Source organism: Cydia fagiglandana, chromosome 11 (assembly GCF_963556715.1).
Source record: "Cydia fagiglandana chromosome 11, ilCydFagi1.1, whole genome shotgun sequence".
NCBI classification, from domain to species: domain Eukaryota; kingdom Metazoa; phylum Arthropoda; class Insecta; order Lepidoptera; family Tortricidae; genus Cydia; species Cydia fagiglandana.
In genome coordinates this window covers 2,818,173-2,844,752 of record NC_085942.1, presented here as the reverse complement: position 1 = coordinate 2,844,752, position 26,580 = coordinate 2,818,173, and the positions used below count along the sequence as shown (strand labels likewise).

At 36.8% G+C, this 26,580-nt stretch overlaps 1 protein-coding gene across 1 annotated transcript; it reads left to right on the top strand.

Annotated features, from left to right (window-relative positions):
- Positions 1-1,398: 1,398 nt before the first annotated feature.
- LOC134668753 (alanine aminotransferase 2-like) lies at positions 1,399-26,321 on the top strand. The gene is made up of 10 exons (XM_063526204.1): positions 1,399-1,613; positions 18,916-19,005; positions 19,721-19,815; positions 21,292-21,482; positions 21,904-22,106; positions 23,531-23,653; positions 24,069-24,275; positions 24,822-24,965; positions 25,306-25,420; positions 26,141-26,321. The coding sequence occupies exons 1-10, from the start codon at positions 1,500-1,502 to the stop codon at positions 26,302-26,304; spliced, it is 1,446 nt and encodes a 481-aa protein (XP_063382274.1). The 5' UTR covers positions 1,399-1,499; the 3' UTR covers positions 26,305-26,321.
- The last annotated feature ends 259 nt before the right edge of the window (positions 26,322-26,580 follow it).

The window sequence follows — 26,580 nt, the reverse complement described above, 5'->3', positions numbered from 1 at the left end:
TATCAAATATGTCCACCATACACTGTAGTTGTTCGCACTGGTTCACACTGGATCATATAATCAGAGTGGAGTCAACTGGTTCTTAAACTCAAGAGTTTCTTTGAATTACTTTTGTGACTTAACTTCACTTTCATCTCGCTTTAGTTTGTCAAGCACATTCCTTCAAGGTTCTTCCTTCCATTCTGAAATGTATAAATACAACTGAGTATACTGTATATAAAATTTGTGTCCCGTCTGGTCTAGTGGGTGGTGACCTTACCTATAAAGCCAAAGGTCTTGGGTTTGAATCCTAGTAAGGGCATTTATTTGTGTGATGAGCCGAGATATTTGTTATCGAGTCATGGATGTTTTCTATGTATTTAAGTACTTCCAAAGAGACGTTCAGCGCTATCAGCTATGAACTTTGTAACATGTAATGGGTCTCACATATGGAATACAATGGGAACTATTGTCATAAACCAACAATTGTGGCAAGGTTTGTCCAAGTAACAAAATTATGTGAGAAATTATGTATCAACAACAAAACAATACTGAAAGTTGAAACAATTATGTGGTTTGAAGATACTCACGATTTTCGGCATAGGTTTATATATTTGTTTTACGCGTTGGTGCCGTGTCATCGTTAGTATTGTAGTCACAAACATTTAAACTGAAAAATAAGTTTTAATTCCCATCAATAATGCATCTGTCATCTTACACAGATAGTGATTGCAGAGCAGTGACAGTAGTAGTTTTTTTTAAAATAGGCTTTCTACACGCTCGAACCAAACACCTTGCCGTATGTCACACGCATGCCGGATCCAAAGGTAATTCAGAGTTTCCGAACGCACTTGTCAATGTCAACCAACATGGCCGACCTTTTGTTTGACATTGATATGGCATTGATTGTCGAAATTTTTTCACTTTTAAATGCAAAATACTCGACAATACGAATTTTGCGGATACATGTTCTCGATTCAAAAGTGATATTTTTTCAAGCTCTTTCGATTGAGCATAATTTCATTTAGGTCTACCGTTAAACCGGTTCGCGATTATTTATATTAGATTAGATAGATAGATTTGCAGTGACTTATTTTATAAACGCGTTTTTCAATAAAAAGACACATCAAGATTGTTTACCTTATTTCTAATGCTAAAAAAAACGAAGTATAAGTTATTCTGACTCTTAAGATATAACCATGTTAGTCATCTAATATTTTAATTATCGCCAATTACCTAAAAATTTCGCGGTAAAGATAACCTAAAAGCCGACCTGCAGATTTGTTCTTCATACTTAAGGAAAACGATAGGGAATCACCGGACACAGATTCACAGGACACATTTAATCAAAACTTCATCTTATATAGACTCTATTCTCTTGAGGATAAGCACTGGAATCGCTTGTATAGCTACTATGCATAAAAACTATTGGCAATCAGCTGGCCACGATCGTGATTTCAATAAAATCTCAGTACATCGTTCTAGGAGTGCATTATACGGTTACAGTTGTAAGTGTCAACATGAAGTTGGAATCTACTTCGGAGCATGTAAATCAGAATCTTCTGAACATACAGTATGCGGTGCGGGGTCCTATTGTGGCGAGGGCCGCGCAGATTGAAAAGGAGCTTGAAAAGGTACGTTGGCTTTTAAATCCCAATTTATTTTTATTTGGAAGTTTTTATGTAATTTTTACACAGATATATATATATGAGCTCTTTAGATCTAACTAGGAGGAGGAAGTGTCTCTGAATTTCGAATGTCTGGCTATCAGAGATTTTTTTACATTTAATTTTATCAGAGATAGTTATCGGAGCGACCGAGGTGTTCACAAATCTATTCTACATAAAAACTTTTTACAAAAAAAAGAAAACCGACTTCAAAAAGGATGAAATAAAATATTATCCTTTTTAAGTCTATGCGTTACCAACTGATATGTTTGAAGTCGGTGCCAAGCCAACTTTTGAAGCATACCATGATTTTGGTGCGATTCGATAAGGATGTACGTTGGATTGCCTTACAATGAACGTACTTTCTGTAGGTACAGTCGACGTTAAAAATATGTTTACACTTTTCGTCTTATTACAAAGGAGTAAGGTGCAAAAGTGTATAATACATATCTTTGACGTCGACTGTACCTAAGAACACACCTCAGAACACACGATCAAACCTTCTTGGCACAGTCCGTACCATGTTTGTCGGCACGCAAGCGTGGGATTGGGACTGAAGTTATTTCCCGTCCCTTATTCAGAGGACTACATTTCAAAATATAAAACAATTCAAGGAATTTACGTTCTTGCCAAATTTCACCTAAAGCGGTTCAATTGTTTAGCCATGAAAAGGCGACAAAGAGGTAGACAGAATTACTTACACATTTATAATAGTTCTAATGGTACAGTTCTAATGGGATTTATAGTCATAAAGCTGATTATTTTTGACGGGTATCCTTTACTACTTGGCTTGGCACCGACTTCAAACATATGAGTTGGTAACGCATAGACTTAAAAAGGATAATATTTTATTTCATCCTTTTTGAAGTCGGTTTTCTTTTTTTTGTAAAAAGTTTTTATTTTTCCATTTTTAGTTTTAACGCATTGTTAATAGCGCGACGCGTGAATGAAAAACAACATCATGATTAACACTAAATTCGTGTATCTACTTTAATAAATATGTAATCTAGAATTTTCTTGAGTCCGCCTGGGAAATTATAATTCCTGTCACTAAACTAAATCCATCCTCCGCCCCGCCACTGACCCAATCCCTCAACCTCCCCCCGATCACTCAACCTCATAGCGTATCAACCCTTGATCCATGTACCCCTCGGCCCTGAACCAGCACCCCTTCAACCACCATTACCCGATCCCTTAATCCCCGACCCCTTAACTCCTAACCCTAACCCCCGATCAGTAGCCTTACCAGCTTACCAAGAGTTTGACATTGATTTATTCGCTAGCGTGTGTGTAACTTACTTTCTTTGCATCTCGCTCGTACTGGCATATTAGTACGAGCGAGATGCATAAAAAGTAAGTTACGAAGACGTTAGCATCGCTAACTTAGCGAATATGTCAATGTCAAACTCCTGGTAAGGCTACACTTGCACTACATCAAATTGGAGGTGTTCGGAAGCAAATGCTCGAGTTACTTTAGAAAACACCGAAATCACTTTACAACTGCCTTTAAAAACTGAGGAGTTCCCTCAATTCCTCATGGATTCCATCATCAGACCAGAACGAAATATAATACTGAAACACCTTGGAGGCAACTCCTTCCAAACAAAAAAAGAATTACTCAAATCGGATCACAGGTGCCGAAGTAATCGCTGAACATACTACATTTAATAAATCATCATCATTATCATCAAAATAATCATCATCATCAGGTCTACTTCATCAAAGTGGTGGTTTTCGGGAGAAAATGCTCGAGTTGCTTAAGAAAACACCCAAATCACCATGCATGTGCCTTTAAAAATTGAGGAGTTCCCTCAATTCCTCATGGATCCCATCATCAAAACAGAACCAAATTAAAATGGGACCAACTCGGAGGTAGCTCCTTTCAAACAAAAAAAGAATTACTCAAATCGGACTACGGATGTCGGAGTAATCGGTGAACGTACATAGAAGAAAAAAAAAATAGCCACAACCGAATACAGAACCTCCTCCTTCTATGAAATGGAAGTCGGTTAAAAATGTGGTACGTCAAGGGGGTAGAGTGCCTGTGTAGATATTTTAGACATCTTAGCTGCTTACATATATCTGATTGCAGCTAGCTCTGCTGTAAATTTAAGATATTTTATCCTCTTTCAATAGAAACAGTTTGTGACTCGGGTGTGATACAAAATTTGCCGAATATAAGTAAACACGTGAGGTAGGTACCTACTTACGGTTTTTTTTAGGGTTCCGTACCCAAAGGGTAAAACGGGACCCTATTACTAAGACTTCGCTGTCCGTCCGTCCGTCCGTCCGTCCGTCCGTCCGTCCGTCCGTCCGTCCGTCCCTCAGTCCGTCCGTCCGTCCGTCTGTCTGTCACCAGGCTGTATCTCACGAACCGTGATAGCTAGACAGTTGAAATTTTCACAGATGATGTATTTCTGTTGCGGCTATAACAACAAATACTAAAAGAAGAATAAAATAAAGATTTAAATGGGGCTCCCATACAACAAACGTGATTTTTGACCAAAGTTAAGCAACGTCGGGCGTGGTCAGTACTTGGATGGGTGACCGTTTTTTTTTGCATTTTTTTTTGTTTTTTTTTTTTGCATTATGGTACGGAACCCTTCGTGCGCGAGTCCGACTCGCACTTGCCCGGTTTTTATTTTTTTAGTACGCCTTACTTGGGTACTACTTCATTACCTTAGTTTTGAGTCCTGAATTTTGTCACTTATACTGTGCTTTATTGCCTCAATTTGATAAAAAACCGAAACCTTGATAGACTATAAAGTTTATAAAATTTTGTGACACTTTGTAATTTATCACAATACTATTAAAGATAAGGACTAGACAAAATACTATTGATTCTAGTCCCACATTTGGGTAGGTTTATCTATATTATATATATATCTATATATATAAATGCAAGTGTCCTGACTGACTGACTGACTGACTGACTGACTGACTGACTGATTCATCAACGCAGAGCCGAAACTACAAAAGCCAGAAAGTTGAAATTTTCACACCAGATTGCATTTATAAAGTGTACAAGAGATAAGAAGCGATTTTGAGAAATTCAACCCCTAAGGGGGTTAAAAAGGGGATGAAAATTTGTATGGGGTTAAAGTTTTCTTTTAAGCTAGGAATTTGAAACTTCGTAAAAAGATATATTATTAAAATACAAGAAAACTAATTTCAGCGTTTTAGAAAATTCATCCCCCAAAGTGGTGAAAAAGGGGTTGAAAGTTTGTATGGATATCAAAAAATTTTTCGAGCGCGGGACTTGAATCTTTGTATTTGGGGATATTATTAGAAGACAATAAAAGTAATTTCAGCGTTTTGTAAAATTCATCCCCCAACAGGGTTAAAAAGGGGATGAAAGTTTGTATGGGGTTAAAGTTTTCTTTTGAGCTACTAATTTGAAACTTCGTTAAAAGATATATTATTAAAATACAAGAAAACTAATTTCAGCGTTTTTGAAAATTCAACCCCTAAGGTGGTGAAAAAGGGGTTGAAAGTTTGTATGGATATCAAACATTTTTTCGAGTATGGGACTTGAATCTTTGTATTTAGAAATATTATTAGAAGACAGGAAAAGTAATTTCAGCGTTTTGTAAAATTTATCCTCTAACAGGGTTAAAATGGGGTTGAAAGTTTGAATCCATTACAAATGGTTTTGAAACTTCTTAGAAAGGCATAATAGCCGATTACAAAAAAAAGTAATTGCAACGTTTTTAGAATTTCAACCCCTAAGGGGGTTAAAAAGGGGATGAAAGTTCGTCTTCGGGTGCAAATTTTATTTTAAGCTAGGAACTTGAAACTTTGTAAAAAAGTATCAAATTCAACTACAAGAAAACTAATTTCAGCGTTTTAGAAAATTCATCCCCCAAGGTGGTGAAAAAGGGGTTGAAAGTTTGTATGGATATCAAAAAATTTTTCGAGCGCGGGACTTGAATCTTTGTATTTAGGGATATTATTAGAAGACAATAAAAGTAATTTCAGCGTTTTGTAAAATTCATCCCCTAACAGGGTTAAAAAGGGGATGAAAGTTTGTATGGGGTTAAAGTTTTCTTTTGAGCTACGAATTTGAAAACTTCGTTAAAAGATATATTATTAAAATACAAGAAAACTGATTTCAGCATTTTTGAAAATTCAACCCCTAAGGCGGTGAAAAAGGGGTTGAAAGTTTGTATGGATATCAAACATTTTTTCGAGTGGTGGACTTGAATCTTTGTATTTAGGGATATTATTAGAAGACAGGAAAAGTAATTTCAGCGTTTTGTAAAATTCATCCCCTAACAGAGTTAAAAAGGGGTTGAAAGTTTGAATCCATTACAAATGGTTTTGAAACTTCTTAGAAAGGCATAATAGCCGATTACAAAAAAAGCGATTGCAACGTTTTTGGAATTTCAACCCCTAAGGGGGTGTTAAAAAGGGGATGGAAGTTCGTCTGCGGGTGCAAATTTTATTTTAAGCAAGGAACTTGAAACTTTGTAAAAACGTTTTAAATTAAAATACAAGAAAACCTATTTCAGCGTTTTTGAAAATTCATCCCCTAAGGTGGTGAAAAAGGGGTTGAAAGTTTGTATGGATATCAAACATTTTTTCGAGCGCGGGACTTGAATCTTTGTATTTGAGGATACTATTAGAAGCCAATAAAAGTAATTTCAGCGTTTTGTAAAATTCATCCCCTAACAGGGTTAAAATGGGTTTCAAAGTTTAAATCCATTACAAATGCTTTGAAAATTCTTAGAAAGGCATAATAGCCGATTACAGAAAAAAAGTAATTGCAACGTTCTTGGAAATTCAACCCCTAAGGGGGTTAAAAAGGGGATGAAAGTTTGTCTTCAGGTGCAAATTTTATTTGAAGCTAGGAACTTGAAACTTTGTAAAAAGGTATTTATATTAAAATACAAGAAAACAAATTTCAGCGTTTTTAAAAATTCATCCCTATGGTGGTGAAACCGGGGTTGAAAGTTTGTATGGATATTATGCATTTTTTCGAGCGCGGGATTTGAATCTTTGTATTTGGGGATATTATTAGAAGACAATAAAAGTGATTTCAGTGATTTGTAAAATTCATCCCCTAACTGGGTTAAAATGGGGTTCAAAGTTTGAATCCATTACAAAAGCTTTGAAACTTCTTAGAAAGTCATAATAGCCGATTACAAAAAAAAGTAATTGCAACGTTTTTGGAAATTCAATCCCTAAGGGGGCTAAAAAAGGGATGAAAATTCGTCTTGGGGTGTAAATTTAACTTTAAGCTAGGAACTTTAACTTTTTGGAAAAAAAGGTAATAAATTAAAAAACATGAAAACTAATTCAAACATTTTTGAAAATCATCCCCCAAGGTGGTGAGAAAGGGGTTGAAAGTTTGTATGGAGATCAGATATTTTGTGAGTGCGGAATGCGGAACTTGAATCTTTGTATAAGGGCATAGGTACCTATTATGAGAATACAAGAAAAGTAATTTCAGCAACCAACATCAAAATCCACTTGACTTAAAACTTCATACAACTTGCTAAAAAAGAAAAGTACTTAATTTCAACATTGCTTGGATATGAAAATTATAGGTACTAAAGATGTAAAATGTTGAAGATAAGATTCCACGCGGACGAAGTCGCGGGCAACAGCTAGTATATATATAAATGCAAGTGTCCTGACTGACTGATTCATCAACGCAGAGCCGAAACTACAAAAGCCAGAAAGTTGAAATTTGCACACCAGATTGCATTTATAAAGTGTACAAGAGATAAGAAGCGATTTTGAGAAATTCAACCCCTAAGGGGGTCAAAAAGGGGATGAAAATTAGTATGGGGTTAAAGTTTTCTTTTAAGCTAGGAATTTGAAACTTCGTAAAAAGATATATTATTAAAATACAAGAAAAATTATTTCAGCGTTTTTGAAAATTCATCCCCTGAGGTGGTGAAAAAGGGGTTGAAAGTTTGTATGGATATCAAATTTTTTTCCGAGTGGTGGACTTGAATCTTTGTATTTAGGGATATTATTAGAAGACAGGAAAAGTAATTTCAGCGTTTTGTAAAATTCATCCCCTAACAGGGTTAAAAAGGGGTTGAAAATTTTAATCCATTACAAATGCTTTGAAACTTCTTAGAAAGGCATAATAGCCGATAAGAAAAAAAGTGATTGCAACGTTTTTGGAAATTCAACCCCTAAGGGGGTTAAAAAGGGGATGAAAGTTCGTCTTCGGGTGCAAATTTTATTTTAAGCTAGGAACTTGAAACTTTGTAAAAACGTATCAAATAAAAAAAAAGAAAACTAATTTCAGCGTTTTAGAAAATTCATCCCCCAAGGTGGTGAAAAAGGGGTTGAAAGTTTGTATGGATATCAAAATTTTTTTCGAGCGTGGGACTTGAATCTTTGTATTTGAGGATATTATTGGAAGAAAATAAAAGTAATTTCAGCGTTTTGTAAAATTCATCCCCTAACAGGGTTAAAAAGGGGATGAAAGTTTGTATAGGGTTAAAGTTTTCTTTTGAGCTAGGAATTTGAAACTTTTTTAAAACGTATCAAATTAAAAAAAAAAGAAAACTAATTTCAGCGTTTTAGAAAATTCATCCCCCAAGGTGGTGAAAAAGGGGTTGAAAGTTTGTATGGATATCAAAAATTTTTTCGAGCGTGGGACTTGAATCTTTGTATTTGGGGATATTATAAAAATACAAGAAAACTAATTTCAGCGTTTTTGAAAATTCATCCCCTAAGGTGGTGAAAAAGGGGTTGAAAGTTTGTATGGATATCAAACATTTTGTCGAGTGTGGGGCTTGAATCTTTGTATTTAGGGATATTATTAGAAGACAGGAAAAGTAATTTCAGCGTTTTGTAAATTTCATCCCCTAACATGGTTAAAAAGGGGTCGAAAGTTTGAATCCATTACAAATGGTTTTGAAACTTCTTAGAAAGGCATAATAGCCGATTACAAAAAAAAGTAATTGCAACGTTTTTGGAATTTCAACCCCTAAGGGGGCTAAAAAGGGGATGAAAGTTCGTCTGCGGGTGCAAATTTTATTTTAAGCAAGGAACTTGAAACTTTGTAAAAACGTTTTAAATTAAAATGCAAGAAAACTAATATCAGCGTTTTTAAAAATTCATCCCCTATGGTGGTGAAAACGGGGTTGAAAGTTTGTATGGATATCATACATTTTTTCGAGCGCGGGATTTGAATCTTTGTATTTGGGGATATTATTAGATGACAATAAAAGTGATTTCAGCGATTTGTAAAATTCATCTCCTAGCAGGGTTAAAATGGGGTTCAAAGTTTGAATCCATTACAAATGCTTTGAAACTTCTTAGAAAGACATATTAGCCGATTACAAAAAAAGTTATTGCAACGTTTTTTGGAAATTCAAGCCCTAAGGGGATTAAAAAGGGGATGAAAGTTCGTCTTGGGGTGTAACTTTAATTTTAAGCTGAACATTTTGCAAAAAAAGGTATTAAATTAAAAAACATGAAAACTAATTCAAGCATTTTTGAAAATCATCCCCCAAAGTGGTGAGAAAGGGGTTGAAAGTTTGTATGGAGATCAGATATTTTGTGAGGGCCGAACTTGAATCTTTGTATAAGGGCATAGGTATTACTTATTATGAGAATACAAAAAAAGTAATTTCAGCAACCAACATCAAAATCCACTTGACTTAAAACTTCATACAACTTGCTAAAAAAGAAAAGTACTTAATTTCAACATTGCTTGGATATGAAAATTATAGGTACTAAAGATGTAAAATGTTGAAGATAAAATTCCACGCGGACGAAGTCGCGGGCAACAGCTATATACTATAAAATAAACTCTAATATAAAACTTTGATAAACAATGTTCCGGCTTAATATTAAGAAATAATTCGAACAGTTTATTCCCTAAAGTTACCAATTTATTTTGTATCTGAAAACTACAACAACTTCGGGGTGTCATTATCAATTGTTTTGTCGCTAGAAAAACTTACAAAACCATTAACTCGGGACATATGGGGAGGTGCAATCACATTTCTACTGAACACTCTTAGAAACTATTTTTATACTTACAAATTCGGGATTTCCCTTGGCACAATAAGTGAAACTTTGACACTTGGCCACTATCTCCGGGTGTCGAATTTTCTAATGCTAAAAAAAGAACTACATATACAGGGTGATTCAGGAGACGTGAGCAGGACTAACACTGCGCATTTCGTAAATTATAAACAACTGTTTCGTATCAGTATTAGTGTGTTTAACGTTAATTTTGTAGTCATGTTGAAAAAAAAAAGTTATTAATTTATTTACGACATGCATGGTCACCCTAAAATTAGAATACCAAACTACCGATATTCTGTGTCAAATTGAATGTCATCACGGTCTGGTTACTTTTGAAAACTCGTATCTCACTAATTTTGACAGTTCATTTTCTTCGTAATCAAAATGCTGTCATTACGGTTAAAGAGGTTTTATGTTTATTAATTAGGTTTTGTAGGGTGACCAAGATTGTAGAGAATTAAATTTGCCCTCACCAAAAAGTTAAAAAATAGGAAAAAGTGTGGTTGTTTCACCTAAATACTACGGTGATCGATCAATTATAAGTTACTGAGCGTGTAGGATTAGTCCTGCTCACGTCTCATGAATCACCCTGTATAGTGGAATGGTGCAAGTGGCGCTTAGTATTCCGGGTAAAAACCGGGTGTGGCCTGTAACATGAGCAAATAATTAAAACATAGATTGTACTCCTCAAACGGTGTCACTTTTGTTCAACCACTTTTAAAAATAATGAAGTATTCAGACTCCCTGTTTTTCATACAAAATAAATATTATCTTCAATGGACGCCATAGCCACGCCATATCATTATGATTGACGTTGCTTGTCACGCCTTAAACATAACAAAATTCGCAATACATTGCGTCTTAAAATAAACTTTAGTGTATTAAAAATCAAACCACAAGTTATTTTTAAAAGTCGCTGAACAAATGTTGGTCAGTATGAGGAGTAAAGCCTACAGTTTAATTTTTTGCTCATATTACAGGCCACACCCGGTATATACATCCAGGGCCGTCTTAAACTATGCTAGGGCCCTGGGGGCACACAACAATTAGGGGCCCTTTTGGAAAGTAAAGAAAGCGAATTAAACAAACTTTTTTGTGCTATGATCTATTTATTATGGGTAATCAATATACTGTTACTGTCTGTCCTTCGGGGCCCCCTGACGATGGGGGCCCTGGGCACTAACCCCGTGTGCCCCTATGGTAAAGACGGTACTGACTACGTCCATTTACTATATGTATACAGATAGTCATACTAACAATTAGGTCTCCATTTACCTACATGTCGCACGAATGACTAAAAATTCATGAGAAAAACCATAAAGTCTCAATATTATTTTAAAATCCAATCATTTCTCATTTTCTCTCAGAAAACATTCGCCATCTTATATTCACCCCACCTGACGAGATTCCGTGAATTTCGTACAGTCAAAGTCAAAGATACATATAGATGTTTACACTTTTGCACCTTACTCCTTTGTAATAAGGCGAAAAATGTAAACATATCTTTGACGCCGACTGTACCCTTTTCAAATTCGAGCACATTCACCCCGACTCCGAAAGGTACTTGAATTATAAAAATAAACGTATTGGAAAACCGTTTGTATGCATTAAGTCGTTCAATTTTTTCATCGTCCTATTCAGAATAAACAAGTTGTTGCGGTTTTGATACGACTGACGATCATATTGGCGACTGCCTGCGCTGCGCTAGCGGTAAGAGCGTGCGACTTTCAATCCGAAGGTCGCTGGTTCAAACCTCGGCTCGTACCAATGAGTTTTTAGGAACGTATGTACGAAATAGCATTTGATATTTTACCAATCGCTTTTCGGTGACGGAAATCTTGAGTAACGGCTCGATTCGGAAAATAAATTAGATTTCTACTAGACTTCAACAAGTTACGATATGGATAATTTAAAGATATTTGTAAGATAGATATGTCAAATTCGACGTTTCCGCGATTCTGGAGGTCCTCTTGAACGATTTCGACAAGTTATGACTTAGATATCCAAGTCATATCTAGTCGATATCTAAAGTAGATCTAGTTGATCTCTAAATCGTCTCTAGATCTTGTGATTATCTCGAAATCCGAGTAGGCCTGTAGGTGGGCATTTTCATTTAACTTGTACAAGTTAAGCGCGACTTAAGTCGTGTTTTAGTAACGTCTAACCGTTACATTCCTGACAAAATGTATGGGATTTGACATTGACCGTCAGTTTTGTAACGATTGCTAACCGGCCGTTAAAGGTGTTCAATTAAGTGAAAATGCCCAGGTACCTTTAGATGGCTGACGTGGATTGGAGCTGCGGCGCACGTTGCCGTCGCTGACTCAGGTCATATCAAAATAACATGAAAACCACATCAAATTGGTAAAACAGAATCGCATATTTAAGGTAAAGGGACCTTTTCGGGACCTTTCTTTCCCTGCAACCCCTTAGGGTAATGGTGTTTTTCGTTAATACGTTATAAGGTTTATTTTCTTAAGGGCTGGGAGTTTAATGTACCTATGTTATTGTGTACCTTTTTGAGAAAGTTGCTATTTAGTTAAAAGAAAATATAAAAAATCAAAAGTTAAATCCTAAAGTTGTTACACCATCATTATTCATTAGATATTGTAAAGTAAATATTGGGCATAGGAATTCCTACATAAGTGGCTTTAGGTTGTAGTTTAGCTTTAGGAGTTGTAGGTATATTAAGGAACAGATGTAGTGCATTTATAAATGTTTTCCATCGTATTTTCTCGGAAACGTTCGTATTTGTCGTGCTACGTCAGTCAACATCAGTGCTTTTGAACTGAGACTTATTGATTGTTATTTAAGTCGAAGCAGGAGCTGAGTTTTAAATATTTTAGGTAAATATACCCGTATCGCTAACGGAAGCGGCTCCTAAAAGTAGTGCGATAAAGACAAGGCGAAAAATCCTGCGTAAAAATCACAAAAATCGAGGTTTCGTACTCGACTGTTTCCTCCTCCAAAAATTAACCAATCCTAACCAAACTTGGAAATCTAAATGATTATGAAATGATCTGTATCGGACCGTTTTGCTTTTTTGGCTAATTTATATCAGTTTTGAATACTACGCCTCCCATTGCGGCATAGTCAATTAGGCCAATTTGGTAATTTTTGAAGGGCCCTAGCGCCTTAAAAAACAAAAATATCAAAAGCAAAACGGTCCGACACAGATAAGTATTGCCAATATTCATCTGTGTTGAAAAAAATATTGCTCTAGCATCAAAACTCACGGAGGAATCCGCTTGTATGGAGAAATGACCACTCCTGTCGGCTCTTAATAACAAGCCTCAAAGCAAAAGTAAGTATTCAAATGTAATACTACATTCTTCAATTGTACCCACAACCGCCGTGCATTCAAAAGTCCTACATTAAATCTCAATAATAACATACGTCTTTTTCGTTATAGAAGAACAGAACTACGCATAAAACCATATGCATGATTGCAATAGTTTGAAATTGTACTTTATTGCGAGATAATACGGTAAATAATTAAATGTATTTTCGACTGTAACATACGGTCGTTATGTGTGGAGTATGGAAGTAGCATTATCTCGCGTGATGGGGCAGATAGCGAAAGAACTTGCGGCCATTCTGACGCTGGGAGGCAATAAAAACATATTTTTGACAGAGAGCAGCGAATGGGGCGGCTGCCTCATTGTTTTCGATTCAAATACAAATAAAGTATGAATCACGCTAGACCGGACCGGGCCGGGGCCGGAGCTTCCGGAACTTCGTTTTCTATGGAAAGCACCACGTGATCACCAATCAGCCGTCATAGAAAATGACATGTCGGAGGCTCGGCCCGGGCACGGCCCGGTCTAGCGTGAGTCATCCTTAAACCTGAATAATTGACACCTTGTTTTATAATGATCTCTCATTAGAGAGAGAGAAACATTTTTACAGCTTATTGTCACGTCACAAAAATATTTAAACACTTGTCATGTTTTTTAATAGGTAGGTAAAAAATTGCAATGACAGATTTATTGCAAAAATAGGATCAAGATACACTATGACAGAAACCTCGGACAAGAGCGAGTCGGACTCGCTCGCCGAGGGTTTCGTACAATATTTACTGATTTCTTATTTAATTTATAACTTTACTACCACCTCTGGGGTAAAAGGCATTCGTAAGCTACGATGAACGCTTCTGATCAGGCGGACTGCTTACTTGCCGCTAAAGTGATATAAAGCCAATTACAAAGAAAACGAGGGTCCAAATATAGTCCAACTAACCAAAGAAATTATCGAATTATTCCCCTGGATAAGTGGGAAGGGGATAATTTATTCCCACTAATAGATATTTCTCACTTATAGACCAACAACAAGGTTGAACAACAGATAACTCAACTAGGGTTCAAGGAAAGTGGCGTTAACTATTCAGGAAATTGAATTATTGCAACGTTTTCATAATAGTTTTGTTTATTAATAAATAGATACACAGGAATCGTAGCAAATGACAACAATATGTTATCGGAAAGTCTAGCTTACACTAAAAGGTGACTCATGTTAGACGGGGTCGGGTCCGGACCGGAGCTTCAGCCGCTTCGTTTTCTATGGAAAGCATCACGTGATCATCTGTCATGTCATAGAAAAGTAAGCGCCGGAAGCTCCGGCCCGGTCTAACGTGAGTCATCCTTTATACAGGCATGCGGCTTGACTTTAAGGATATGAATAAAGTAAACAAACAATTTGTAAATTTTCGGGTAGTTATAACATTTATTCGCTAACCAACCAAATACAAAACCGCCTGGATCAGTCACTGAACGACCTGACTTTAACCTACATTATTTGATCATGTATTGTAATGTTTTCATCTACCCTCAACTGGCTTAAGGAGGCCATTTTAGGGTAGAGTTTGTATACTTATCAATACCTAAAGATCCAGACTATTAGGTGTACACGATTTAATTCCGGACACTCATAGGCTACATACGCTACTTTAAGTGGCCAGTAAACATTACTGAGTATTTTGAGTCAGCTTCCCCGCTACGCTATATCCCACGCTAGTGCGTAAGTTATGTTAGTTGTTGGCTATAAGGCAGATTTATTGCGCTGTTTGTGCACTCCCCACCCCTCCCTCAGGGGGGGGATCACGTTCCCCTGAATTATTACCGTAGGCGCAGGTCGCGACAGTTGTTTCAGTTTTTTAGTGTACAGTCAGCAGCAGAAGTCGCTATACACTCCAGGTGCTCAAAGAGAGGTAAACGTTTAAACTGTCAAAAAGTTGTTGACTGTCATGGTAGCATTTACTTGTGAGCGCTCAACATGTCACAAATATCTTAACAGTCGCTATTCATTAATTTCTACACTTACAACAAATCATTGATACCTTAGCTGTCAAAAAACCACTGGTATCTAAGCGGTCAACGTGTCAAATATATCTGAACAATATGGAAAAATAGACGTTTAAAGCATACATGTATGGTCGTATATTGAATGAATAATAGCTATGCTAATTTCAGGTAAAGCGTTTTGACAATCATCGAAAGCAGTACAGTCTTGTCATCACATACATCTATCTCACGTTTTGCCCTTCAACCATTGACAGAGGCCTGTCATTCAACTTACTGCAAACTGTTTCTTTTATTTAATAGAATCATCAAAACGAATTAGTGACACATAGCGAAAGCTAACTGAAGCCGAATTTAGAGCCAATTGTCAAGGCACGTTGTGGTCTTGTTACTAAGGCGTTTGCTTTTCAAAGCAGAGACCGCGGGTTTAAATCTCAGTCGGACGCACCTAGAGATTACAGCTTTTTTTTTTGGGTTTCATTTCTATTATTAATTAGTGGTTTTGTATTAATTTCGCATAAGTTTATATGTTTTTTGAAGATATGTCACATATAGCGTATGTACGACTTTCTAACAGGACGTTGTAGGTTTGAACCCGCAGTGGCCGTTCCTTAGATTACTCCTGTTCGGAATTGCCATTTGATGTTTACTGCTAGGTTATACTAACAATAAGTTCAAAGATATAAAGTATGTATCAGAACGAAAGGCCAAGAAAGAGACCCATTAATGTTTAGATTATACTGAACAACTTTTACTATGGGACCAACCCCGATAACGTGGAAAAATAATTGGAAGTTTCATACATTTTGCTGGTCTGATGTTGAAATTTTCTATGGGAGAGTACATTTTTTTCCGGGGTTTCGGGGTTGGTCCCATCCCATACGGTAAAAGTTGCTCAGTATGACCTAAACATTAATGGGTCTCTTTCTTGGCCTTTCGTTCTGATACATACTGTATACATATAACTCCGTATACTCTATCCTCTCTGCTAAGTTGTAAAAACAAAATTCGTCATTCCTATGGTCAACAGTTAGCATATTACGTAGGTATATGCATGGTAGTGATGGTTTTATCGCATAGGTACATCTAAAGAGGAGGCATCGTTCGCGTTCTTGCGGATCATGAGTCCAACCAACAAAATAAAGAGAGGAGTTATAGTTGGACATGCTTAACACCTTTACTGCCCATGCTTCTCACATGGGGCCACGGTTCGCCTCTATTACAAAGCCATAAGGTTTACATGTCAGATTGGGACAGTGAACGTGTTACGTTTCTATTCTATTATTTTCTCCTTCGTTATTTGATCGATTCGGAGCATCGTATTTTAGTACTACATATATAGTATATTTTAGTACAATAAGCGAGCTAAATAAATATATATATTAACTTATAATATGCTCTACGGTTTGGAAAGACGGCCGCCTAAGACAGTTAAAATAAAAAACCGATCATTCTCGTAGAACCTACTTATTTATTGTCTAAGTTTGACAGACACTTGACGATAAAATACTTCTTTAAGAAAGGAGGTGTCAATTCGTAGCTGCTACAGTATTTTTTTTAAAGTTAAACAGATAAAATGTTGATGCTTAGTTACCATTGAAATAACAACTGCTTAGAAACTGGTGGCACCCTGGCTGCTGACGTACGTGATTGGCAGTGCGTGTAGGTATTAATGACAGCAGCTTGAATTTGATTGCTTAGTTACCACTGACTTTTTAACCGTTATTGTCATTGTGATTAAATAAGGGTGTATGTGTTAAAGAAAAACTCAGAAGTTAAGATATATGTGACGAACTGAAAGCCTACGCTAAAATGACAACTTAGATATCCTTATTTTTGTGACGATTGAAGTGTATATGTTTTCTTGGACACCTTGCCCGCTCAGGTATATCTGCTGCTGACTGTACCCTTTGCACTAGGTACATTTTGTAATGTGTTGTCTGGAAATTTACCTTAAGTCCTGGAATTGAGTCCTACTATCACAGGCAGGACACCACACAAATTTGACCGTGACGTCACTATACTCATTTTCATATAAATTCCATATTAGAAAATCGTTTTGACAGTTCTAAAAAAGAAGCCGATTTGACTAATAGCTGAATTGTATTTTTGACGATTTTATTTGTCGCGATTCTGGCCGCAACTGAGGGCCTACCGCGAACTACGTTCCACGTGTTGCCTCGCTGTCACACTTACGTAAGAATTTACAAGATCGAAAGGCAAGTCGAACGTGTTTCTCGGTAGGCCCTCTGATATATATGCGGTCGCGCTCCCACTAAATTTGCATGGGAGCGCTTATGTGGTAGCCTATATTATCTTAAGTATGTAGCTACTCCGTCAAGTGCCTAGTTGAAGTGGTCTCTGTCTGCTATAATTATGCTTGTATTTAGCAGTAGGAAGTATATTTTCTGATAATATAACAGATAACTCTTGAATCAACACTAGAGTGTTTTTCAATGTCGTTAGGTTTATTGTATGTAACGTACTCAGAAAGTAAACTATGCGAGGAATTTTATCGATCATATTCACATAAAAACTCGTAATATTTGTTTCTTTATAACATTGCATTCCTTGCGTTTTTGTTGTGACTCTAAGGCAGTCTGAGGTTCATTCAGCAACCTAATACCAAGAATGTATTGGAATGTATTGTATGTATTGGAGTAAAGGTTGACTCTCGCTAGACTGGGCCCGGGCCGGGTCGGAGCTTCCGGAGCTTCGTTTTCTATGGAAAGTACCACGTGATCACCGGTCAACCGTCATAGAAAATGATATGTCGGACGCCTCGGCCCGGTCTAGCGTGAGTCAACCTTAAGCCTGCACTTTGTAACAATTGTTCCGACGGTCAAATTAAGCTGATAATGTAATAAGATTATTGAGAAATCCAACATTCCTAAAATATGTTATACTGTATATACTGGAAGAGATCCCTTAAAGGGATAAGTTCGCCTTTGTACTAATGACCAATGTTATTTTTCCTGTTTTGTTTTGATTTTTGTACAATAAAGTGTTTTACTACTACTACTACTATGTTAGCTTGACTATTTTAATAGACTCTATCGCAATAAAAATAGATCAATTTGAATGGAAACCGGATAAAAAGTCTAAGTTTACAGTTGTTTTTGACTGTAGCTGTAGGTATAAAGCATAGCATGATTAGTAGAGATGCCCCGAATAGTGAATTTGGCCGAATACCGAATACCTAATATTCTGCCCCTCACTCGGCCGAATACTGAATATTCGGCGACCGAATATTCGGCATGACATGTGAATATTTTGAGTAACAATTAGTATAAAAACTGTTCGCCAACTAAGCACAACGTTTGCTAAGATAAATGTTGAACAGAATTCATCAATGTAGTTAGAGTCCATCAAATCAGATCCATCATGTTAAAAATAAAATATTTTGTAATCAACAAATGCTCAAAAACGTGTCTTCGTATTTAACTACTTTCCAATAATAGGTACATTTTAAATATTAAATTTTTTGTGTAATTTTTCTTTTTAGGTAGGTGCAATAGATATTCGGTATGCGGCCGAATAGGCCGAATATCGAATAGTTGCCGAATATTCGTGGCATCTCTAATGATTAGTATGCATTTTCTTTTACGACATTATATTTGGACCTTGACTTTGACCCGAAATAACGAATGAACATAATAGTTATTTACGATACAAGTGCGAAAAATAGGAAATTCGCAAGGAGTAGCGTATTTTAAAACACTACCGAAGTGAGTGTCTTAAATCGTCACGAGTTAGTACAACTTTTCAAGTACATACCTATGTAAGACCCTTTAAATTTTAGACGTATTTACGTAATGTGCTTATACGGCTATTATACATAGCACCTGGTGTCGTAATATAGCACCAGATGTACTGTAGCAGTGTTTATTATTATTTATTATATACTATATTTATAAATTGACTTATTTATTTTAAAAAGTATTATTTATATAAATCTATTTGTTTTCCAGGGCGTGAAGAAACCATTTGATCGAGTAGTGCGCGCTAACATAGGAGACTGTCATGCCCTCGGCCAATCCCCTTTCACCTTCATTCGCCAGGTCAGTAAAGGATCAAATCATTCACTCGTTCAATCATTCATCTTTTGTTAGCCCTGCTTCATTCATTTACGCCTTAGCGTAAACTGGGTTTACTTTGATTCATAGCATTAATCATCGATTATTAAACTTATTTAATTACACAAACGGGTCTACCGCGATATAATTTTATTGCTTTTACCTTATAAACAACTCAACTCCTTTGGTGCAACTCAGCTGAAATGTCGGAATTTAAGGTAAAAACAATTAAATTATATCGCGGTAGACCCCTTTGTGTAATTAAATGTAGGTATGTGAACAAAACGCGAGAGTTTTAAAGTGACTTTTAAACTATAAGAAATTCGCCTCTGAATGATTTAATCATATATTTCTGTTCAAGCCAACCACATTAAAAAAATGTTTAAGTGTGTGTTCAAAAATCAACTCCCTATTCCTTTAAACTCGATGAGCAATATTAAAATCAAAGTAACCCCATTTTACAGTCCTAGTCTAGCTAGCGAGCACAATTTTGATAAAGTTAGACCAAGAAAAGTCTGCAGTGATTTTGATAGCCTACTCACAGTGCAAGTGGTATTTATACCTACGTCATAATTTCATAAAAAATTGACGTTTTAAATGACACTTGCAATGTGTGGGCTATCAAAATCACTGCTGACTTTTTTCGGTCTGACTCTAAATAATTCGGGATGTCGTAACGAATGTATGTTTTTTACTATAGGTGCAAGCGCTGGTCGCCTGTCCTCAACTACTTTCCAGTCCAGATATTCCGGATGACGTGAAAGCAAGAGCGAGAGAACTGCTGGCAGATTGCACGTAAGTTAATCCAACAAATCTAATAGCTGTGTATGTGTTCGTCAGATCTGTCTGGCAGATGAGCCTGACTGACTAATTCTTTAAAGGTGCCTATCTTTCTCCTCGCGTTATCCCGGCATTTTGCCACGGTTCATGGGAGCCTGGGGTGCGCTTGGCAACTAATCCCATGAACTGACGTAGGCACTAATTTTTACGAAAGCGACTGGTAAATATCAAATGATATTTACCAGTCGCTTTAAGTTCCGAGTTCCGAGACACTCATTGGTACGAGCCGGGGTTCGCGACCTCCGGATTGAAAGTCGCACGCTCTTGCCGCTAGGCCACCAGGCAGCGCTTCTCCTGTCAAAGGTACCTACAATTTAGATCATTTGGTTAACCAAGCAGTTTTGTTAACATAACTTTATGTATTTTAAACGAACACTTCTAAAAAATTTCTACCAGATATCAAAATTCACTGCCTCTTCGCAAAAAAAGGTCCACAAAGCAATTGGGAACAAACGTCTTAATAATGATACTTTTATGTAAGCACTTGAAGCGTATTCAAATATTATTAAAAATGAAAAACTTGACACGGATATAGGTATATAGTGTATTTTGAGGATTAATAAGAGATGCACCCAAGTCGTGTCAATTCGTATCATATCTATAAAAAGTTAAGTCCAGATTTTAAATGTCGAATAGGCCTCCTCGTTACCCTCGCTCGAGTACTTTTGATGAATTAAATAATGTGACAACACCCAAATAAATTTATTTGTTTCCAACAAAACCAGATTTTCTTTCGCAAGACATTGCCTAAAGATATTTGTAATAAAATTTCCTTTAACCGAATTTTGGTTGATGGCGTTTCCTGTTTCCTGTTTGAACATTGTGCGTAACACGTGCGTGCAAAAACGCAATTATAAACGCATTTGCGCAAAAAACGCGAAAAACGTGGAAAACACAAAGATCACGCAGCGCTAATCTCGCGCTAAACGATGATGTAATTAAGAACAATAAGAACACGTCCGTTTTGGACATAAACATATTAAAAACTGTCATGAAAGATTTGGAAAGACAGGTTTAGTTCTTGAAGTAGCTAGACTTGATCTATTTGATTGACATTTTGTCTTACATGAATTGACTTCGAATCAATATTAAATCTTGCGGCGGCAAAATTTGAGCAAACTGATACTCTTGACTCAATTCTAAACTAGTATAGGTACCTACTGCAGACTACAAAGGTCTAGGTTAGTCCATCTTCTCGTGTCAGAGTATTTAATTAAGCATCAGACTTATTCCTGAAATCAACGACACCTTAAAAAGCACTCCAAAAGTGCTCGTTTTATTTTCCCGATTAAGTAACAACCGAATTGTTATTATCTCACACATATTTTGTCCGACTACGACTTCTTTAATTTCAGCATTAATAGTGATCTCTTATTTATTTTCATCTCCTTTAAACTGCTCTTTTAGTTTAATAACTTTATTATCTTCTAGAAAAGGCTCAGTTGGTGCATATTCTCCATCTCAAGGTCTGCTAGTAGTTCGTCGGCGCGCTGCACAGTATTTATCAACTCGGGATGGAGTCCCAGCTTATCCTGAACAGATATACTTGGGTTCTGGTGCCAGTGATCTCATTAAAGCAGTATTGTCGTTGTTTGGTGGAGATGTAGACGGGAAGCCGTCAGGTGAGAGAGTAATCTTTATTGCTGATCATTCGTTGACATGTGAATAAATCATTCATTTATTCATTGATCCTTGAATTCAAAATGATTGTGACAGTGTTTATTACTTCATGTTAATCGATTAAATGAAGAAAATTATTATTTATTTACCAGTTGCTTAAATATCCTTATGCTTTGAACCAATATTATTTGTTTATTTAACATGTCTGCCTGACCAAGCTAACTATGCACAGGTTGTAACTAAAACAAATGAATTAGGTATAATATAATTTTTGAGTCTGTATTCATTCACGACGGACTGTAGGTACGCATCAACGCCATCAACGTAAACATAAACATCTTTGCCAAACTAGTTCAATAAAACTCCTTTTTTAGGGAAATTGCCAGTGCCGCAAAATTTTCTCATATTGTCTTTTCTTTCCAGCGGTAATGATCCCAATCCCCCAATACCCCGTATTCTCCGGGACCCTATCAGAGCTGGGGATCCGGCAAGCCCACTACTACCTTGATGAAGCCCAGGGCTGGTCGCTGATGGCCGATGAGCTGGAACGCAGCTGGACTGAAGCTAGCAAGAGCAGTGCTGTTAGAGCGTTGGTTGTTATTAATCCTGGAAATCCTACTGGTCAGGTAAATAATATTGCTCACAGACAGAATAATATTGCTAATATTGCCTTCAGTCTTGCAATTCATCAAAGGTCTTAGATGGAAAGTGACGAAGGAGTATAGACTATAAACTCTTGTTTAAAAAATCTTAGTCCTAGTCTTAATAGTATTTGGTTATGGATGGATGCATTTGTTCCTCACTCTTTGTCGTCTGCCATGTATGTAGTAAAATAAATGCTAAGCTAAGAAATTACGACAAAATAGAAAATCAGCCTCATGTTTTAAGAGTTGGATCAAAAATATCGTCGGTATACTTCAAAAACATGATAACTGACGAAATGGTCAAAAATGAGTTATTTATACAATTTTGTTCAAATTTTATTGCTTTAGATATATATGTGACATTTTTTAAATTATGTTTATTATTTACAAAGTTACACAGTGTAAAAAAGTACTAACAGACAGGAAATTAAATATAATGTACACGTAAAACATAATAAGAGTATTTAACACTACCTTATCTCATAAAACTGGTCACGCAAAATATATAAAGTAACGTTAACATTTTTTACCTGAATATACCTATAATATAACCTAGTTATAGCAACTGGTAAAACATTATAACATTATTCATTACTATTTACCTGTAGACATTTCTTTCAATACGCGATCTATTATACAACTAGACAATATTAAATTCACTTTAAACTGATTAACATTATGCTCGTTAAACGCTAAAAAAATCAGTTTCATAATTTATTGCAGTAATTTAGTTAATAAGGAGTGTATTGTCACATGTTTCTTCAATAAAGGAGGGAAAAGTCAAAAATTTTAATATTAGAATCACTTATAACTGTTTACCTGTAAATAATAACATGTTGTATGTAATTTATTACTTTTTATTGCTAACGGTAGTTTTTAGAATTTACTTATAATGCCGTGTGAACTAGTATTTTTATCACTGTCATTATTTTTAATTATATATAATTATTTTTTATATGATTATAAATTAATAGGCAAATATCAGTCCATTTTTTATACAGGCAAAACATGATAACTAACACATCCCATGTTTTTGTCGGCCAATATTTAATATTTTTCGGTTCAAAAACATCAGTTTTATCACTTTATAGACAATTTTAATATCCAATAATTTTAAATGTTAAACTAAATTTGTAAAAACGCGTTTCTAAATTCCCACATTCGAGGATCAAACTTTCAACTCGCGTTTTCTCGAAACTATGTTTCAGGTAGTTATCATGTTTTAGAAGTATACCGACGATATGTTAAACTCCCAAGATATCGTTACGTTGAGAATTCAACGTATACTTATTCGATTTCATGAAAATTTTATGTACTTAACAGTTGGTATGAGCATAGTAAGGTAAGGTCATCATCTGGCCTGGCCTGGTAAGGTAAAGGTAAATAAACAAAAACGTTTCTCCCAGGTCCTGACACGAGAAAACATGGAAGAAATCATCAAGTTTGCACACCGGCGGCGACTTTTCCTGTTAGCTGATGAAGTCTATCAGGAGAACATTGTCTCGAAGCCATTTTTTTCCTTCAAAAAGGTCAGTGGAAATCTGGTATACAAGGAACTTAATGGGGCCCACACATTACAAGTTCGCCGGACGATATCAGCCTGTCTTTTGTTCGGAACTGTCATCTTTTGCAATTAACTGACAGGCTGATATCGACGATATCGCCCGGCGAACTGGTAATCTGTGCGCCCCTTTATCGTGAAAAGATTCTCTAGCTTTTCTGTACATACAGACAGAACTTTGGCTGCCACTATTTATTTGATACTCACTTTAAGGATGACTCATGCTAGACTTCGATTTCTATGGAAAGCCACCACGTGATCACCGATCAGTCGTCATAGAAAATTACATGTCGGACGTCTCAGCACGGGCCGGCCCGGTCTAGCGTGAGCAGTACTTAATGCACACCGAATGTACTTCATTTACTTTAATGTTTATTTGTCAGGTGATGCACGAAATGGGCGCTCCATACTCCTCAATGGAACTAGCCAGCTTCATAACAGCATCCAAGGGTTGGGCGGCGGAGTGCGGCACCCGCGCCGGTCTGGTCGAGATTCCTAGACTGACAGAAACTGCGCGAAGAGCGTTTGAAGCTACGAGAGCTGTGGCACAGTGCCCTAACTTGTTAGGCCAGTGCGCGTTAGATTGTGTTGTAAGTAATACCAAACATAACAAGCAGCCTCACATATATGATAATCGTGAAATGGGGTCCCTTTGTTTAACATAATTATTGAAAGTCATAATGTAATGATTGTCAGATTATCATTAGTCATAATTTTGAAACCGTTAACTTTTCATGATTTTCGTAGGGTTGTCTTATAGATACGTTAATCGTTAACGTTAGGTTAGGTTTGTTTTATTGCAATCCTGAAAAGTTAAATATCGACTAAAGAAGTAGAAGAAGACACAAGAAGAGGTTTTAGTTTTAAAATTATGAGTGAAAATTGTATTAGTTTCAATCAACATACCGTCTAGACCGTCTAGAGCTCTTTCGTCACTTTTAATTGTTGCGTTTGTACTCATATTCCACTTTCGGAAGGTCGGTAAAGCAGAAGAGTGTAGCTTTTTCTTTCTGCCAGTGTCTGAGCGTACGTATACAAATACGAAATTTGTTGCGATATGACGATCTTCCCTGCAATACATTTTATATACCTACTGGTCTTCTCCACATTCACATTGCCCACGCATGTTTTGTCAGATGAAACCGCCAGCCCCCGGCGAGCCGTCCTACGAACAGTTCGCGCGCGAGCTCGCAACGGTTCGGCGAACGCTTTGCGAACGCACCGCTACTGCGTATTTGAAGCTCAACGCCATCCCTACATTCTCTTGTAATCCTATTGACGTAAGTATTCTTGAAATCTTAACTTTGTGCATGGAATGAACTGATCCACAGTTAAAAAATTATATGATTGTTTTAGTAGCGGTAATATTCCAAGATTCTCCACACCAGCCACCGTATCTCCTAAATGCAACTTTTCTTATTTGCCAGTCCTAACTTTACGTTTTGTACATCCAAGCCGGCCGTTAGCGGCCGCTATGAATCTCAAAAGTGCTTACGTTTTTATTTTGTGGTTCGCCTATTTTGCCCTTATGAAATGTTCATATACGTGATGGCTTCCCTTTTGCATACTTAAATTTTATCTTTAAGCATAAGCGTCATTGGAGATTTGTGATTTTTCTAGGCATCAATGTTCGCGTTTCCGAGGTTTTCGGTGCCAGCGCGCGCGGCGGCAGCGGCGCGAGCGCATGGGACGACGCCTGATGAATTTTACTGCTTGCGTTTGCTCGAAGAAACAGGTATTATTACTTATTTACTATTACTTCATTTCTTAATTTAATATATAAAGAGAACTTCGTGTGGAGAAAATATGTACAGTCAGCGTCATATAGTACCTATACTATCTAAACCTACTATACGACGCTGACTGTACACACTCCTTTAATGTAAGGGCAATAAATAAGTCCGTGTACACATTTATCTGGCACTTTATACGATTAATAACTTGAACTCGAGCATACGAGAGATAACCGATTCAGAAATTTTACCATAAACTGGCATGACCGAATGGGCCCACCGGATATTTGTGCCATTCTCGAGGACGTTCTCCGTTTACAATGGGGAATATTCTCGCACGATATCATTTCCCTACAGAACGTTCTCGGACGGCGGAGAACAGCACAACTATACCCACGGAAGAACAGCGCTGGTTTTGTAGCTAAGCATTGTACGTATATACCCGAGTTAGGTCAATTTGCCCCGGCTGAATATTGGAGCGGCGTTAATAATAGCGTAAGCGCCAGCTGCCATACGGTACCTTATACCGTGGAACGTCACATATCTTTACTATTTCATAATATGAAATAAATCCCCCGAAATTTCCCGAATCGCGCCGTACTATTCTTTTGTTGTCTGTAGAAATGTTCGTACATGTTTCGTGATCGTCACGAATAAGTCATTTACAATATAGACCAGTCTATAAATGTGAGTTAATAAGTCTATCTTCATAAATGTTTCAGGGGTCTGCGTAGTACCAGGGTCAGGGTTCGGGCAAGCCGAAGGCACGCTGCACTTCCGCACCACCATCCTGCACCCTCGCGAGGAGTTCAGCTACATGATGGAGCAGATCGCCAACTTCCACGTCAGGTTCCTCAAGGAGTATGAAGAGAGGAGTGAGGGTTGAAGCGATTGGGTAAACAACCTACCAAAAGTTCGGCGTCACAGTTTAAAGGGGCCCACTGATTAACAGTCCGTCGGACGGTATCGGCCTGTCAGTTAGAACAAAATTTTGACAGTTCCGAACAACTGACAGGCCGATATCTTCCGGCGGACTGTTAATCAGTGGGCCCCTTAAAATACCGTCATTTTATGGTCATTGAATCATCACCAATGCTTTCGGAGAGAATTGCAGTATTTTTAGTGCACACAATAAAAATGCTACAAAAACTACTACTACTAC

Coding starts and splice junctions, on each gene's coding strand:
- LOC134668753 (XM_063526204.1), top strand. CDS start 1,500: ATGAAGTTGGAATCTACTTCGGAGCATGTAAATCAGAATCTTCTGAAC. Junction 1,614..18,915: donor TTGAAAAGGAGCTTGAAAAG/GTACGTTGGCTT, acceptor TTTGTTTTCCAG/GGCGTGAAGAAACCATTTGA. Junction 21,483..21,903: donor TGTAGACGGGAAGCCGTCAG/GTGAGAGAGTAA, acceptor TTTTCTTTCCAG/CGGTAATGATCCCAATCCCC.